The sequence below is a fragment of the Thunnus maccoyii genome, chromosome 2, assembly GCF_910596095.1.
Source record: "Thunnus maccoyii chromosome 2, fThuMac1.1, whole genome shotgun sequence".
In the NCBI taxonomy this organism is placed as follows: domain Eukaryota; kingdom Metazoa; phylum Chordata; class Actinopteri; order Scombriformes; family Scombridae; genus Thunnus; species Thunnus maccoyii.
This window is the reverse complement of record NC_056534.1, coordinates 11,198,710-11,216,366: the sequence shown is the minus strand read 5'-3', so window position 1 is coordinate 11,216,366 and position 17,657 is coordinate 11,198,710. Positions and strand designations below refer to the sequence as shown.

The window sequence follows — 17,657 nt, the reverse complement described above, 5'->3', positions numbered from 1 at the left end:
CCTCCATTCAAAATTTTATTTAAAGGGACATTGCACCAATTTTACACATGAAAGTCAGTTTACTAATCGCTGGGAGAACTATTCAGTGTGTGAAAACAACAATTTTTAATAGAAAGCCTACATTACAAACTGAAAAGACACAAGACAAAGGCATTTATCAGGCTGGAAGGGTTTAAAGAAAAATGGCTACTAGTTGCATGATGGGATACGTATGATAGTGTTTCTTGAGCTTGACTAGGGACTAAAAGATAGAATATCTATATAACTTTATAGAACTCTAATACTTAATTGTTTTAAGTAAAAATACGTGTCCTGCCCTCTCTCCACTTCCTCTATCTGATAAAGGGAAGAAGTACAACAGTATTTTCACCAAAATCATAATGAAACTAAAAGTGCTTTAATAACAGAACACAACATAAAGAAAACAGTAATAAGAGTTAAGATAGAAAAAGCCTTCCTATATGAATAAACCATCTAATAATCCACATTTGAGTAAATGTACCATAATTGACGTGGTGTGTGTGTGTATGTGGCAGATAATGACGTTCTCCACCACTTTCTATTGCACAAAACATCGCTCTTGTTGCAATCACAACTGCCCTGCTGTCTGTTTCCACGTGGTTCCAGGCGTTTCTTTACTCCTCCCACTTCTGCCCCTCATCCGCCATCTTATTGGCTGAGCCTCCTGTCACTCAAAGCCTAAAGCGGGAGCGGCCCCGCCCCCCTTCGCTGCTTGACAGCCCGTTGTTGACGTCACCGGTTCCGTCCCAACACGGAAATATGGAATAGTGACAAGAACGGTTTGCATTGCTGTTGTTATGGATTTAAAGCGGCAACGGTAGTTTAACGTTTACCGCGTTTGTCCGCCGCTCCTCGGGCTTTAACGACGTCAAACGGCCGGTGTTAACCGTCTGACAGATGGACGGCCGCGCTGGAAATGGACAGAGAGTTCGACCTCTGTTGTTAGTTCAATAGCTTCAGTCCTCCGTTTGTTCACAGCCATGAAACAAAGTGTTTTGGGGGTCATGGGGGCTCTGGGTCGGCTGCTGCTGTCTCTTCTCCTGCTGTCCTGGGAGGGCAAACTATTTCAGGTGAACTTTTTTTTTTTTTTTTTTTTTTTAAACTTGTTGCCGTTTCGGTTGTTGTTGTTGTTAATATGTTTGCGTCTTCAGCTATTTATGCGCAGTTGAGACAACAACTGCCTTCCCACTGCGCTTCTGTGTCTATTTCAGGCTCGGAAGTTGCCATGACATGATAGCATGTTGAAAGTGTTCAGTTAGCTGGCTGGGTAACGTTAGTCCAAATTGCCCGAAGAAAGTTAATACAGTGTGTGTGTGTGTATGTGTATGTGTGTGTGTGTGTCTGCCTCGCTTTCCTTTTGGGGACGCAAAGAAAGTCCCCACAAGGGTTATGTTAAGGTTAGGGTTAGGGTTAGACCAGTAGTGGTTATGGGTTAAGGTTAGGATAAGTCTCCGGAAAATTAATGTAAGTCAATGTAATGTCCTCTGAAGTGACTCTGTGTGTGTGTTTGTGTGTGTGTGTAAATGCCTCCGAGCACATCTTGTTTGCCTTTACCTCAGTCTGTGTTACCAGTTACCAAGCCTTGGTGGGTAAATAAGGGAGCGGTGAACACACACACACGCACGTACACACTGAGACAAACATACACAACTTCTCAGCACACGGTGTGTAATCTTGGGAAGGAGGAGGGACAATAAGGATATCCTGCTACATGAAGGAACACGGTGTAATTATTAGAGCAGAAATGTACTGCGGGGCTGGACTGTCAACTCCAGCCAGGCAGATGTGACACACCCACTCACACACCCACTTTCTCTCTCTTACACACACACACACACACACACACACACACACACACAGACAGACACACATGCTGTGCTGAAACCTCTGATACATGACACTGTGACTGAACAGTGTCAGACAGCTGGTCTAAAGTTTCTCTCTCTCTCTGTTTTAGGTTGGAGGAGTCAGATCAGTCACTCTCCCAGAATCCCTCCTGTTCGTCTCGACGCTGGACGGCAGTCTGCATGCTGTCTCTAAACAGTCAGGAGACATCAAATGGACCCTACGAGAAGGTTTATATATATAGACTTTGACACTATATCCTAATTTTATTTAATTTCAAAAAGTTTTTTTCATATGATTTCTGTCTTGTTTGTTTCAGACCCCATTATTCAAGTACCTGTCTACCTCACAGAGTAAGTAACACATACACATAAATATACACATTCACTCATGCACACTACATTTAGGTTTCTTGACTTATTTTTGGATCAGATAGTTCCTGCTTTAAATCATAATTTTGTAGGGCTGCAACTAATATTATTTTCATTATTGATTAATCTGTCGATTATTTTCTTGATTAATCGTTTAGTCGTTTCGTCTATAAAATGTCAGTAGAAGGTGAAACATGTTGATTACTGTTTCCCAAAGCTCAAGGTGACATCCTCACATGTCTTTTTTTGTCCAGAACAATAGTCAGCAACCCAAATATATTCCATTTGTTATTCACATTTAAGAATCTGGAACCAGAGAATTTTTATGTTTTTTGTTAAAAAATTACTCAAAACACTGAATTGATCATCAAAATAATTGATTTACTTTCTGTTAATTGACTAATTGTTGCAGCTTTAATTTTGCTAATTTTTGTATTTTATTCAGGTAACATTCTTGCATGGCTGTTTTGTGTTTAGACAACATTTTGGGGCATTTTATGTGCAAAATTTATTAAGTAAATTTTATTTCCTGGAATCGAACCACGGATGTTGCGGTTATGTAGCACATGTCTTAACCAGTAGGTTATTGTTGTGTGCCTAGACAACACTTAACATCTGAGAAGTTTGACTCCTTTTTTAAATAAAAACAAGTTTTTGTAGCAAACAAGTCAAGGTAAGGTATTGAAAAAGTATTAGTACTGATATTCAGGTATAATATTGACAACAGGCTTAGAAATGTTCAAATGACACCCATACACACACCTAATCTAATTAATGTATGTATTATGGGGTTTTTGTTTGTTTTGTTGTAGGCCAGGTTTTCTTCCAGACCCCAACGATGGCAGTTTGTATGTACTTGGTGGAAAGCACAAGGAAGGCCTGATGGTGAGGAATACAGTGTGTGCGTGTGTGTGTGCGTGTGCGTGCGCGCGTGTGTGTGTGTGTGTGTGTGTGTGTGTGTGTGTGTGTGTGTGTTTGTCTTTGTGTGTCAGGTTTCATTTTTTGACCCCATTGTTTTGATTTATCTGCAGAAACTGCCCTTCACCATCCCAGAGCTGGTCCAGTCAGCTCCCTGCAGGAGCTCTGATGGTATCCTCTATACAGGTGAGACCTGTATGTGTGTATGAGACTGTGACATATGTAGAGACATGTACAGTGTCCAAAAGTAACTTTTTGACTCACCTGTCAAGGGGACTGGTAGATGAAAAAATCCAACGGCCAAGCATAATTTTTACCTTTTTGTGTCACATATACTCACTCCTTGTAAATGTTATGGTATTTAATTAACGGTAGCAAGCAGCAGTGACAGTTTAGCAGAGAGCTGTGATGTCAAGTAGCTGATGTCTCATATGGTAAACAGTCCCACAAAACTAGGAGCACTTGAGACGGTCTGTGGCTGGCGTTCCTTCAGACTGTCTCAAGCACTCCTACAGTTTCGCGGCACTGTTTAGATGCATGTGGTGCGTGTGTCTACACTGTAGAGGGACAAACATGAGTAATTTCCTCTGAGCCATCATGCCAGATATTTTATTACATGATCATGTTGTTACAAACATTTACCTGCCAGTGTGGCGGATAACCTTCTAAAATCTACCCGCATTTGGCGCTTGGCAGTTGCTCATTTCAAAACCTCGACATGTATGACCTACTCAACCTACTGTGAGTGACACAGTTGTGAGATTATGAAAGACAAGACACATAAATTGTTAATATACATAAATTGTTGGTTTAATAGTTGTGTGTGTGTGTGTGTGTGTGTGTGTGCGCGCACACAGGTAAAAAGCAGGATGTGTGGTTTGTGGTGGATCCTGAGACAGGCGAGAAGCAAACCAGTTTAACCACCTCGTCTTCTGAATCCATCTGCCCCAACACTCCTCTACTCTACATAGGACGCACAGGTATGTCACACAGGTGCACACTTGCATGCACACTTGCGTGCACACACTGCTGAGGTGTTTTCATATATCTTAGCTCAATATTTGGGAACTTTGTTTTCCAGAATACATGGTTACCATGTTTGACACCAAGACACAGGAGCTACGATGGAACGCTACGTACAATGACTACTCTGCTCCACCTTATGATGAGAAACAAGACTACAGTACGTTTCTGACACACATGTCCCTGCACATACTCTCAGTTACAGAGACTGACATGGCAGGTTAAATATTAACTGATAACACTCTTGCAGAACCAGCTTTGTGACATGTTAGAGCATTTACCAAAATTATAAAAACGTGTTTGGATGCCTGTTTGTCAAGGACGGGTGCATCTGAAGAGAATGGATATAAAATGAAAGAAACAAAACCCTGTGCACCTCCCTCAGTCATAGTACTACAGCTTGTACTGGAATGAACAAATCATATTCATATATGTTATAGTTGTCAGTTTCTATGTATAAAGTTTAAGGTTGAGATGTAGATTTAAAAATGTAACTTTTTAAATGTATTTTTCTAATAACTCACTACCACCACCCCAGACTTGGGATGGACATTTTTCTTACTTTTTAAACATTAAAAACAACACAAAAACATCACAGGACATTACAACATTTGACAAATGACACCTAATATTTGCACAAGAATAACCAGATAAAGTGGTCCAAGAATTACCTGCAGTGACCAAGGGCTTCACTTCTGATACCTGAAACATGAAAAAAAGTGTTAAACCTCTTGAAAAAACTCAACGCTGTCACATTCCACCTCGTCCAAAACTGACCTGTCCTACCTGCTTCCCCTCCAGAGATGGCCCATCTTGTGTCGAGTGGGGATGGTCTTGTTGTGACAGTTGACAGAGAGTCAGGTAGGGAGAGATGTAAGATTACTTTTACTGTACTGTTTACTGTAAGATTTTATCTTGTAGTTGTGAGAGTGTGTGAGGTGTTGAGTGTGTCGTTATTTCCATCTCTGCCCTCTAGTAAAACTGTAAGTGCTCCATTTTTGTCTTCCAGGTGACGTTCTGTGGAGTCAGAACTACGGGTCGCCCGTCGTGGGGGTCTATCTGTACTCTGGGGACTCACTTAGACACGCCCCCCACCTGTCCCTCGCTATGGAAACGCTACAATTCCTCACCTTCTCCTCTGCCAACGACCAGGCAGACACACACTCCACTTTGAAGTGGAGCTATCAGTTTGTGAAGGAGCAAGCCAGCGCACAAACACAACTTGTGTAAGAGAAACTGTACACACACGCATATGCAAATGAAAGAATAGAAACTTGTTCAGTCCTGCAGTGATAACCTCTGTTTGGGTTCCTGATGATAGTTATTCATCTAAGTTGTAAGTAGAAGCTCACAGGAAGCACAACAAAAGAACAGTTTCCCAACCTGCTGTTATACCCACTATTTGTTGCAAGTGTTTTAAAATTTAAAGTGATAATACTCAATAACATCTCCTCATATCTGAAAATAACAAACAAGGCAGTCTGTTATTTTCTGTATCAGGATACCTCAGGATATATTATCACACTTCCACGTTTGCTTACCACAAGCAAAAAGATAAGCTGTGTTCAAAGTATTATCATTTTTCAAAGATTTCTTGTAGTCAGTTTAACCCATGGTTAGGTCTGTTGTTGTGCACTGATGTACAACAATTATTAAACTGTTGACTTGAAGCATGTTTGAGGAGTCCTGTTCCATGATTTTAAGGAATCAATGTCCTGTAAACATACAAGTGTGAACTGAGAATCAAGTCTGTATCTCCATTTCATAGTTATGGTTGAAAATTGATAATTGCTTTGCTGTGGAAATCCCAAAATCTAAAAACACAATTTATCCAGACCATTTGGGGAAAAAAAAAAGTTTTTGAGTCGTTCTGCTGACAGACACACAAACAAGCAAACATGAAAACATAACTTCTTTGGCTGAGGGAATGTTTTTTATGTTTCTTTAAGACCGACTCTCTACGTAGGAAAACTGGACTCCCACCTCTATGCCTCCACCTCCCTTGTTCACCAGGGAGTCTCGTTAGTGGTGAGTTCCATTATTAATCGATTTTGATCACATACCTAGTTTCCTCTAACATCCAAGTCATGTGTTTGTGGTGCTACTCCCCCTTGGTTTAACAGAACAGTAACAATATATCAGATCAGGTGTAGATAATAAGATAGTTGTTGTGATTGATTTGTGCCTCTTGTTTCCATGGCAGCCTCGGGGGCTCACCCTGGCACGGATCGAGGGACCACTGACGACTGGAGTGACGGAAAGAGAAAGAGGTGAATGTGAGATCACGCCTTCCACTGATGTGCGCTATCCACCAGGAAGCACGAACAGCCGGAAAAACCACTGGCTGCTGATAGGTAAAACACACCCGCGGGCAGGCACACATACACACACACACACACACACACACACACACACAAACACATGTCTGCGCAGGTATCCTTGGTAGGACATTGCATGCCATTGACTTCCATACATTGCGGACAGCCTAACCTCCACCATAACCCTAAAATTAACCATAACCAATTCATGCCTTCCCTAACCTTAACCTAACCATAAATTCACACGTTACCCCTAACCTGAATCAGGACCTCAGAAATGACGTTTTGCCTCATTAGGACCGGGCTTTGGTCCCCATGAGGATTACTGGTCCCGACAAGGTCGGTGTTTATACCGGAAAAGGTTCCAGTGAGGTAACAGAAACACAGACTCACACACACACACACATAAATACACACAGCCAGCTTACCTCCATTACTGGATGTTCCTTAGATTAGTTTGTTGGTACGTAGTAAGTTAGTCAGCAACAATTATTCCAGGGAGGGAAATATACATCAACAACTCTAGAAAGTTGGATGGCTTGTGTGACCAAACTATATTTTATGTATTAATAAAGTAGTTTATTTCACTATTAAAGGGAAACGTCACAGATTTTACACATCAAAGTCTGTTTACAATCTTAGGGAGTACAGATGCCTACTTGAAAAAAGTTGCATAAAGCCTTTTTGTGGTTCCACTCTGGAGTTAGAAAGAAGTGAAGTTACCAGACCTCTGCAGACTTGCTCCTCATCTCTATTAAAGCTAGCAGCTCAAGGCTGCATTAGCCACCACCAGCATAACACACCCGAATCTCTGACCAAGCTCTTGGCAGACGAGTTGCATTGTGGCTAATGTAGGCACGGGGTTTTGACAAGGAAGAAGAAAGCACAGGAAACCAGTATTATATGTGTTTTTCATACCTTTTGGGCAGAGAAGCTCCTGGTCACATTAATAACCTTGGTTTTGAGCAAAAACAAACTAATATGGCAATAATTTTAGATTAGAAAACCTCACTGTATGTTTAGCATCTCTTAAAACTGCATGCAGAGGCATAGAGAGGCATCCCTAATTTTATTTATTGGTGAGGAAATAGGAAAAATGTAAAATTCTACAAAAAATATTACTCAAGTTTACAAATCTGAACATTTTGTACAAAATCAAGCTATGGTAAAAGACACCATAGCTTTATGTTATAAAGGCAGCTTAGGGAGAAAGTTTGCAAATTTCCTACATCAAAAATGTATCGACCAGGCAAGAAGGAAACCCCAAGCTTGACACAAAAACAGACACTGTAAATGTACTGTATCTGTGTGTTTATGTGTTTAGGTCATCATGAGCTCCCTCCAGTGGCCCACACCACCATGCTGAGGGATTTTCCAGTCACCCTGCAGCGTTCTGGTGAGGCGGTCATCCCTCCTCGACCGCCCGGCTCCTCTGCTTCCCCAGTCTCCTCGGCCTCCTACTACCACCAGCGCTATGTGAGTCACAACTTTAAACTACTTCTGTGTCAGCACTGCAGTCGTTGGTTAAAATTGCTAAACGCCCCTTTAATAACCACTTTCATCATAAACTGACTTACAGAAAACAAAGTAGAAAAAGTCCGATAAACAAAAGTGAATCCTCACAGTAATCTTATTGTTCCTGCTCCCTCTAATCATATTGTGTCCTTCAGTTTCAAACAGATGCTGGTAGCCATAGAGACAGTGATGCTAATAGAGGAGGTGCGGATGGGAGGACATCAGGACAGGCCCAGAGGCCGGCTGCTGTGCTGCCTGTTTATTTGACTCAGGACCGTCTGACTCTGGCTGTTCTGACCCTGCTGCTGGGAGGATGGCTGGCCTTCGCACTCACCTACCCCGCTGTGAGTTTGTGTGCTGTTAAGATGCAGTTTTTCAAATTTTATTCTTGAGTAAATAGTGACAAGCTGCATGCCCCTAAAGAAGAGTGGTGTATTCAGTTTGGTCTGTTGAGGCTGCTTTCAGGGGAGTAGTTTGCGTGGAAACCTTCAAAATGTCTTTTTTTTAAAAATGGATTTCTGGATGTATGATGGAAGTAGCTCCATGTGATGTCATGTGATTTACATTTGGCTAAACTTAAACAAGGAAAAGAAAGATATGCCCTCAAATGGACCCTGAAATGCAAGATACATTCACTAATACTAAAGCTGCTATAGTTTCCTTTATATTTACACCAAAGCTTATCACTACACACACTACTTTTTTTCCCTTGCTGCTTAAATTGCTTAATTATAATAAGGTCAAGTTTATTTGTAGAGCACAATTTTATACAAATGCAATTAAATTGGCTTCACACAGTGATGAAATCACTCTAATGATAAACTTACTAATAGTGCCTTGTGTGATATGAACCTTGTCAGCATAGAAATATTTCCAAATTAATGCATTTATCATCTCAACTAATGGTTCATAATTTGTTATGAAAAATTGTGATTATTGAGGGACATGCACCTCAAATGCCTAACATGTTATTGTGTTGAATAATGTAATTTAACAGTTCAATGCTTTTTCCTTCACAAGCTTTGAGCTGAATGTTAGTTGCTCTGTTTATATAGACACTGTTGCAAAGAAGAGTTTTATAATCTTATAATCTTTCTCAAAGACTTGTATTTATATATCCTCCACAATATTTTCAATACTGATCTCAAACTTGATCAAGAGCATCAAATGTGATTTATATCTGTGTGATTTTCTCCAGCGCGCAGCCCAGCAGCTGAAAACTCAACAGCAGCTGGAAGAGGCTTTTGAATCTCGTCTCCAGCGCATTCAGACCAACATGCAGGCACCTGTCTCTTCAGAAGTAACCCTTTCTACCGACACAAACCTCTCAAGTGGTAAGTAACTGATAGAAGAAGTTCTCTCTTAATCCTCTCCCACCATTTAACGACCCAGTGATTTAACATTTTTCTTTGCATTGCACCAGAGAAATAAAGGATTATTCAAATGCACAGTATAGTGTTGAAGCTGCAGTTTTCTCATAGCTTTGAAATTTTAAATATAATATTCAAGCATTGATTTTCTATGTAATAAATGGATTGCATTTACATAACGCCTTTCTAGTCTTCTGACCCCTCAAAGTGCTTTACACTACATGCCAACATTCACACATTCACACACACATTCATACACTGATGGCAGAGGCTGCCATGCAAGTTCCCAACCTGCTTCCTGAGACTACCTGGGGTTCAGTATCTTGCCCAAGGACACTTCGACCTGCAGACTGGAGGACCCGGGAATCGAACCACAGATTGGAATAAATATAAAAAATACAAAAAAAAAATGCATAAATACTGTACATCCTCACTTTTCTGTGTCCAGACTCCCAGCCTGCACCTGCTGACCCTCCACCGAGTCCTCACACTCACAACAGTAGCACCTCAGATGTCGATAAAAATGGCACCAGTGGGCAAAAATCTGCAGCAGGTAACACAACAAACTGTGTTTGTGACAAACTGTATATTATTTCCTTCTGTTCCTCACTGTTCAGGTGAGACTTAATTTCTTGCTGCTTTTTTCTTCCTTCCGGTCACTGTCAGAAGGAAACAGTGAGGAGGTGCAGGTGGGTAAAATCTCCTTCACTCCATCTGACGTCCTTGGACACGGCACAGCAGGAACTTTTGTCTTCAGGTATGGTGCATCAGTTCATGGATGTGTGTGTGTTTTTAATTGTGTGTCATACGTTAAAAGAGTGCTGTTCCATTAGTTACCTTCCTTGCTCAAAGGACCATATCAGTGGATTTGCATATTTTTATATGATGAACTACAAAAAAAGCACTCTTTATAACTTTATATTACTTTATATATTTGATATTTGTTTACATTAAATTTATTGCAGAATAACCATCAATTCATTATTGCAGTGTGGTAATGCAGGGACCATTTTGAAAACTATCCTTATTGATGTATTCAACTGTTGAAGCTAATCAATGCAAACCAGTGCCTTCCTCAAAATAAAAATGCAGGATATGCAGTGGAAAATGATCAGCTATAGCATAAAGCATGCATGACTCTGGAGTTAATGAGCTAAAATATACAAAATCTCTGATATTTAAGCATGCAGTTTCTATAAAACTGTCAACAAACTTCTTTTTCTCAGACAAACTACTTTTGTTGATGTTGATGTGTTTTTATCGCCCTTTATCGTGAACGTAGGGGTCAGTTCGATGGACGTCACGTAGCGGTGAAGCGAATCCTGCCAGAGTGTTTTGAAGTTGCCGAGCGGGAAGTGCAGCTCCTCCGAGAGTCTGACACACACCCCAATGTCATCAGATACTTCTGCACGGAGAGAGACCGCCTCTTCACGTACATCGCCATCGAGCTGTGCGCCGCAACCCTGCAACAGGTCAGTGTTTGTCAAAGAACAAAGTACTGTAAGACCTCATTAGTGCACTTTTTACAGCTGTTAAGCAGTTTATATTCAGCATCTGGTCCTTAAATGTTATTAAAATGACAATTTTTTTTTTTCCTTTTTTTGGACCAAACTAACATATACATTTTTGTGTGTTTTTTATGTCTGCAGTATGTGGAGGATCCATCTTGCTTTCCTAAACTGAATCCTATAACGCTGTTGGAACAGACTATGTGTGGCCTCTCACACCTCCATTCACTCAACATAGGTACGAGATAAACGCATACACAAATTTTTTTCTGAATTACTTCCTCCAGAAACATGGTATATCAGTTCTGCATACAGCTAACAAATGTTTCCTCTTCCTCTCTCTCCACCCACCTGCCTCTCTGAAATCACAACTTCCACTTCGCCCTCCATCATCTCTTCCTCTAGTCCATCGTGACCTGAAGCCTAGAAACATCCTCCTCTCTGGTCCCAGTGCGTTGGGTCGGGTCCGAGCTCTCATTTCTGACTTTGGGCTCTGTAAAAAGATCCCAGATGGTCGGTGCAGCTTCTCTTTGCGGTCCGGCATACCGGGAACTGAAGGTTGGATAGCTCCCGAAGTGCTGCGAGATACTCCGGGCAACAAACCGGTAGGATGCACACATGTATAAAACACAGCAATGAAACTCTGAACTATACGTTGTTATTTTTTTCTGAAGCACAGCATAGACGTCTATATTGAGTCTGTATCTGAGCGTTCCTCTCTCCTCTCTTCAGACAGCAGCAGTGGACGTGTTCTCAGCAGGCTGTGTGTTCTACTACGTGGTCAGCAGAGGGCAGCACCCTTTTGGCGATGCACTGAGACGTCAGGTCAACATCCTGTCAGGAGAATATTCACTTGCACATTTTATGGAGGATATACACGGTGAGGGCTGGTTTGTTAACACCTGAGATATAACGGTTATAGTGTTTATTCCTGCACAAATAATTAGCTTAGATGTGGATTTGTCCCTCCGGGAATCTGCATCTTTGCAGTTTAATCAACGTCTCGTACAAAATCACCTCGCTTATTTGCGTTACATGATGGAATCCAGAGCCATCGTCTTGAATGCAGGTCAAATCAGACCTCAGTGAAACAACCATATATGCTTGGGCCCTAAATATATTCTTACCCTCAGTTGAGCCTCTCAGGCAGCGCTGTCTACCCAGATGAGTCCTTCAAAAAATTCAAATGCATTCTTGCTTACTTGCAATTTTCAAACATTTCTGTAATGCAAAATTTACACAAGAATAAGGTCTCAGGCTGCATTTTGAATAGTAACAATCACAACAAACTGCACAATTGTGATGAGAAATGCCTGAAAACAATATCTATCTCTCTCTGGTTTATTTCCAAATCAGATGACGTCATAGCGCAGGATCTGATTGAGAAGATGATCAGTGCTGAGGAAGAGTCACGTCCCTCCACCGCCTGTGTGCTCAAACATCCGTTCTTCTGGAGCCCTGAGAAGCAGCTGCTCTTTTTCCAGGTGAGTTAAATGAGCTCCCTGTGTTCATTTGGTTTGTAGATACATTCACAAAGCCTGTGCAACTACAGGTCTCATGCATTTTTAAAAGTCATTTCTTGCTTTTTTAGAAAAAAAATCTAAATTTTTTTTTTGTTTTTGTGATAGTCAACACTGAGCAGGTATGAGTATATACCTGGGTTGTGTATTTTTCCTTCTTTATTGGCTTTGTTAGCTTTTCTGTCTTTTTGTCGAGCCTCAAGTGTCTTTGTGTAGACTCTAGAAAGTATTTTTTTGTGTATGTGTATGTATTTAGGATGTGAGTGACCGTATAGAGAAGGAACCAGCAGACAGTCCAATTGTGGTCAAACTGGAGACTGCAGGAAGAGCAGTGGTCCGAACCAACTGGAGGATGCACATCTCTGTGCCTCTGCAGACAGGTACACACACAAACATGCCCACATAGTGTAAGCAGGATAACAAAGCCATAAGTGGTTTTTTATACATTTTTTCATGTATATTTTCCAGACTTGAGGCGGTTCAGGACATATAAAGGAAACTCAGTCAGAGACCTGCTGAGAGCCATGAGAAATAAGGTCAGTCTGCATGCTTTTGTTGGTTTTGATGCAAGCAGAAACATCTTGACACATTCGGTATGTTTCTGACCTTTTTGCACTCTGCATGTTACAGAAGCATCACTACCACGAGTTGCCACCGGAAGTGCAGCAGACTCTCGGCGAGCTGCCCGAAGGGTTTGTCAGCTACTTCACCTCACGCTTTCCACGGTTACTGATGCACACTCATGCTGCTCTGCACATCTGTGCCCACGAGAGACTGTTTCACCCCTATTATCTGTCCCCCAACGCCAAATAGCAGTCACATGACTCTGCACACAAACACACACACATACTGTACACACACAAGTCCTCTTTGTGTTAGCAGAGGAAATCCCTGACAGTGCCTTGTTACTGCTTTTGTAAAGCCCAAACTGGTTTTTAGGGGAAGATACAGTGCTGTGGAAAAGTTTGTGTATCTCTTGAGTTGTTTTATATATTTATTTAATTTTGTTTTTTTACAAATTTATCATCAAAAATTATTTTACATTTAAACCAGAAAGCACAAGTGCATACCTCTGTACAAAGGCTGCATACATTTAAAGGGCAAATCCACGTTTGTTCCTCCAAGTTTTTCCAAATGGAAACACCCACTTAGCCGTGAGCAAAAAGCAGTGACGTGGGTTAGAGTGCTGATGACCCTCCACCCCACACACACACACACACAGCTCACTGACAGCGTCTTCCTAACATACTCGCTCACTGTAAGTTAGATCACAAAAAAATTGTCCAGATATACTACAGGCGATGTGTGTGAGATGTTTATTAATACACCGGACGGAGCGGAGGGACAGACAGCTGCTGAGTGCCGGGAGCTCTGGAGGAGAGAGCTGGGAGTAGAGCCAGAGCTTCAGGACAAATAACAACCGCAAGTCACACCGGATTCTGCTCTGATCTGGAGCCATTTACTGGCAGGAGAAGAGCTCTGAGTTTATTTTTTAAACTTTGAGCAGCAGTAACAGTGCGTGCTCCGTCTGTGTGTGTGTTAACACGTTTAGCAGAGCAGCAGTAACAGGGATCACTCAGTCTGTCTCTGTAGCTACTGGCTAGGTGGGTTAGGAGGTTTATATCAGTTTATATGTAGCAGCGTCATCATGCAGAAACCTACGTCGGGTCACATGGAAAAAAGTTTTTAGAAGAGCTTAAGAAAATAACATTTTGACACTAAAACATACGTACTTCGACTAAAATTTGAATTTTCTGATTTGAATACATATTGAACAATAATGTGAAGCTACAGAATGATATAAAAACCTCAAAAACTCAAAAAATAATGTATCCACCCTTTAAAATAAATTTGGGTCCTTAATTTGGGTCCTCATCAGAATAATCATATATCACATAATGAATGACAATCATGAGATTCAAGTGTCAGATTATTTTCAGCATGTGTCCTCCACCACATTTATTTTTACACATCATGACAACCCATGAGCTCTTTGACAGATTTTACTTTTTAAAAGAGATTTCACTTTTACCAAAAGTTAGTCTAAAGAAATCTGAAATTTAAATGTTTTTTGTTACTATTAAAATAATAACAAATTGTCCTTTAATTTTATGGATTTATAAATTTCAATTAAATGAAAAAGTGTGTACAAAGGTACTGTACACATCATGTGTCATAACCAGTGCAGCTCAGATTTCACATTTAGTGAGTTTACCTTTTTAGCCAATAAAACCAGATAACATGTCTGGTGTTTCAGAATTCTGATTTAGAAAATAGCAACATATTGGAAGGTGACATACTGGAGTGTCAAAGCTCATCAAACTGCATGTGAGGTGCACAAACTTTGTCACAGCACTGTAACCAACACAGACACTGGACAACAGGTTTCCTAAATAACGTGTCTTGCTCTTACAGGTACAGTGTTACAAGGCTGCATTGTCATAGAAGAAATCTTTGTTATCCATTTTAACAGTTTACTTTCCCCTTTGTTGCTGCTGTGTTTCTCACAGTTCTTCTGTATGAAGTGCAAAAGACAATATTTTCTTTGCTGTTTTTATATATTTGATGTGTGTGTATGTGTTTACGTTACTGCTTTACTGAAAGTAGCTACACTGACTGAAATGTATTTTCCACTGAAAGCAATATATGGAGCATAATAGTAAAATATTCATTTACACTGTTCAAATGTGGGGAATGTGCACATGCTGTGAAAATCCGATTGATCACCAGTGTGTTCAGGCAATAATGCAAAAAGATGTATTGACATCTTTGTGATGTTTACCCTTTTTTAACTGAAATGCAGTATGTTTCATAGGTTCACCTCTCCTGAGTGTTATTGGCATTGCCTGAACTTTTGAACCTCATAAAATACCACAAAATGCTCCATGAAATCTCCTCCTGTAACCACTGGATGACGGTTTGTTCATAGTTCTGCAGTAGAGTGAATGATGAAGAACCAAACTTTTGTACTTTTTTTGAATGAGTGAATTAAATTGATACTTTGAGTGTGCCAAAGAACGAAATAAATCGAGTCCTGTCTTCAGTTTTTACACCCAAGATGGAGAAGAGTAAACAGTACTATCAATTCTTACTTGTTTTGTTCTCATCTGTGGTTCTCTGCTCTCAGTTTTTCCCCAATGCAAACAGGAAGAATAAACTCAAAATAACCATTTTGTTGACCTCATTATTACTGCGAACACTGTAGACAAAGTGAGTATGAGACAGTAGTGAAGGTAAGAGTAAATAGTAAATGGACTATACATGTATAGCACCTTTCTAGTCTTCCGACCACTCAAAGTGCTTTTGCACTGTGTCACATTCACATGCTGAATGGATACAGGAGCTACCATGCAAGGTCCCAGCCTGCCCATCAGAGGGAACTAATCATTTACACACATTCACACACTGATGGGACAGCCATCCGGAGCAATGTGGGGTTAAGTATCTTGTCATCCGCCGATCTTCAGATTAGCGGAGGACCTGCTCTACCTCCTGAGCCACAGCCGCTCACAGAGGAGAGGATAAGACTCACTGCTACTATTACATGAAATAAAATTTTAAAAACTAAATGTGTAAATGTTGAAAGTTTGGGGAATTTGTTGGGGAGATCAGCTTCATTTTAGATGAGTTGAGTTTTACTTTTGCTCTCCACTACCTGTATCAACTATATGATTTAGCAGGTTTGTAAAACATTTAAACAGAAATTTATCTTCATCCCAAACGTATATTATCAAAACAGGACCAACAGTGAAGGTCTCAGTGTAAAAATCAGTTATTAAGAGGTCTTGCCTTCCTCTGCATTCATTCAACACTGTTAGACGACTTACAGTCACAATAATATTAAAAGACTTCATTGTGTTTCTTTTATAATTAGTGACAAATAGAAAACTTGAAGTTAATTAAGACATAACTGTTCATCTTCACCAGCTTTATCTTCAGTTACCTCAGCTGATATCGCTGAGAAAGATACATAATGTGAGTATTACACCTGTAATAAAGAATCTAGGTGTCTCAGGCTTTATTACAGCGGGAGTTACTTCAGGCCATATATGATGAACATCAACATTTTCAATGTTCAACAGGCGCCATAAGGGATAAAATTAACAGAGACTCGTTAAGAGTCTACAGACACACAAACGGTTCTGAGGCTACATCATGGATGTATAAAGTGGACTGGATACAGCGTTGGAGGCGGGGCTCCATTCATTTCTATGAAAGTTGCTCAGTGGCACATGAAGCCAAAAAAGTTAGACTTCCAGGTATAAAATTACCTGCATCTTCCAGGATCATGTGGCCCATAGAGCAGGCGCACCAAATACTTCTGCCGGCCAAGCTGGCTAACTTCCGGTTTAGCCCTCTGCTAACTTGAATGGGGTTAAAATAATTAAATCGTGTGGCTCTTCTAGACTTTTCAAATTTTATTGGACTAAATGGATCAAATTCTAATAGTCATTTTGCAGGGTTGTGACACTCAAAAAAATGTATCTGCTGATTTACAGACAGGGAAAAGGTCTTTTGGGGCCAGTGTGCATCATCATCCATGTGTTTACAATGTTCAGCATCTTAGTTTAGCATGTTAGCATGCTAACTTTTGCTAATTAACACTAAACACAGAGTACTGATGGAAATGTCATTAGGTTTGCAGGTATTAAGTCATAAATCAAAGTATTAGACAAAGTGAACATTTACCTGATGGTGGCACTAGATGAAAAAGATTAAAGCTTTGACATAATTAGACATAAAAGATAGAACATAATAAAAAGATCAGATAAAGCATTCCCCAACAAGGACAAGGTAAGACCTATGGAGCATTAGTTGAATTGCAGAGGGATTGAACAATTTAGACTAGCAGTTAGTTTTACAAGCAGGTAAAACAGGCAACAGAGAAAATTCACTTGGAAGAACATGTCCAGAAGAAGCCAAGATATTTTTGGCTTTCTGGAGGATTTATTGGTTGTAAAAATAAATCAGCTCTCTTTGTTTCACTCCGGTGAAACTTTGAACAGATTTTAACAATGCTGTTCAGGCTGTTTCTGTCTTTTACTGTTGGGCTGTAAAACCGGCAGATAAAAGAAAAGCTCAAAAGACTCAATAAAAGATTGATAAAAAATGACAGAGGATGACGAGACTGACAGGAAAGGAATTTAGTTTGCCGAAAAGGTGAATTCTCTGTTGCTTCACAATAATGTCAGTGTTCACATCAAATTTAAGGTGATCATCGAAATTAGTAGCCAAATATTTGTATGAT

At 40.3% G+C, this 17,657-nt stretch overlaps 1 protein-coding gene across 2 annotated transcripts; it reads left to right on the top strand.

The window, feature by feature from the left end:
• The first annotated feature begins 74 nt into the window (after positions 1 to 74).
• Positions 75 to 15,552, top strand: ern2 (endoplasmic reticulum to nucleus signaling 2). Of its 2 annotated transcripts, none has more exons than XM_042432513.1 (24): positions 75 to 1,091; positions 1,979 to 2,096; positions 2,186 to 2,219; positions 3,050 to 3,122; positions 3,269 to 3,341; positions 4,013 to 4,135; positions 4,237 to 4,338; positions 4,980 to 5,039; positions 5,188 to 5,404; positions 6,128 to 6,206; positions 6,382 to 6,532; positions 7,821 to 7,972; positions 8,167 to 8,355; positions 9,210 to 9,345; positions 9,830 to 9,934; positions 10,051 to 10,138; positions 10,664 to 10,853; positions 11,031 to 11,127; positions 11,295 to 11,494; positions 11,622 to 11,769; positions 12,246 to 12,373; positions 12,666 to 12,789; positions 12,878 to 12,945; positions 13,040 to 15,552. In XM_042432513.1, the coding sequence occupies exons 1-24, from the start codon at positions 1,002 to 1,004 to the stop codon at positions 13,220 to 13,222; spliced, it is 2,928 nt and encodes a 975-aa protein (XP_042288447.1). In that variant the 5' UTR covers positions 75 to 1,001; the 3' UTR covers positions 13,223 to 15,552. The 2 variants fall into 2 exon arrangements, with proteins under 2 accessions (XP_042288447.1, XP_042288439.1); XM_042432505.1 differs by having other exon boundaries at positions 10,048 to 10,138.
• The last annotated feature ends 2,105 nt before the right edge of the window (positions 15,553 to 17,657 follow it).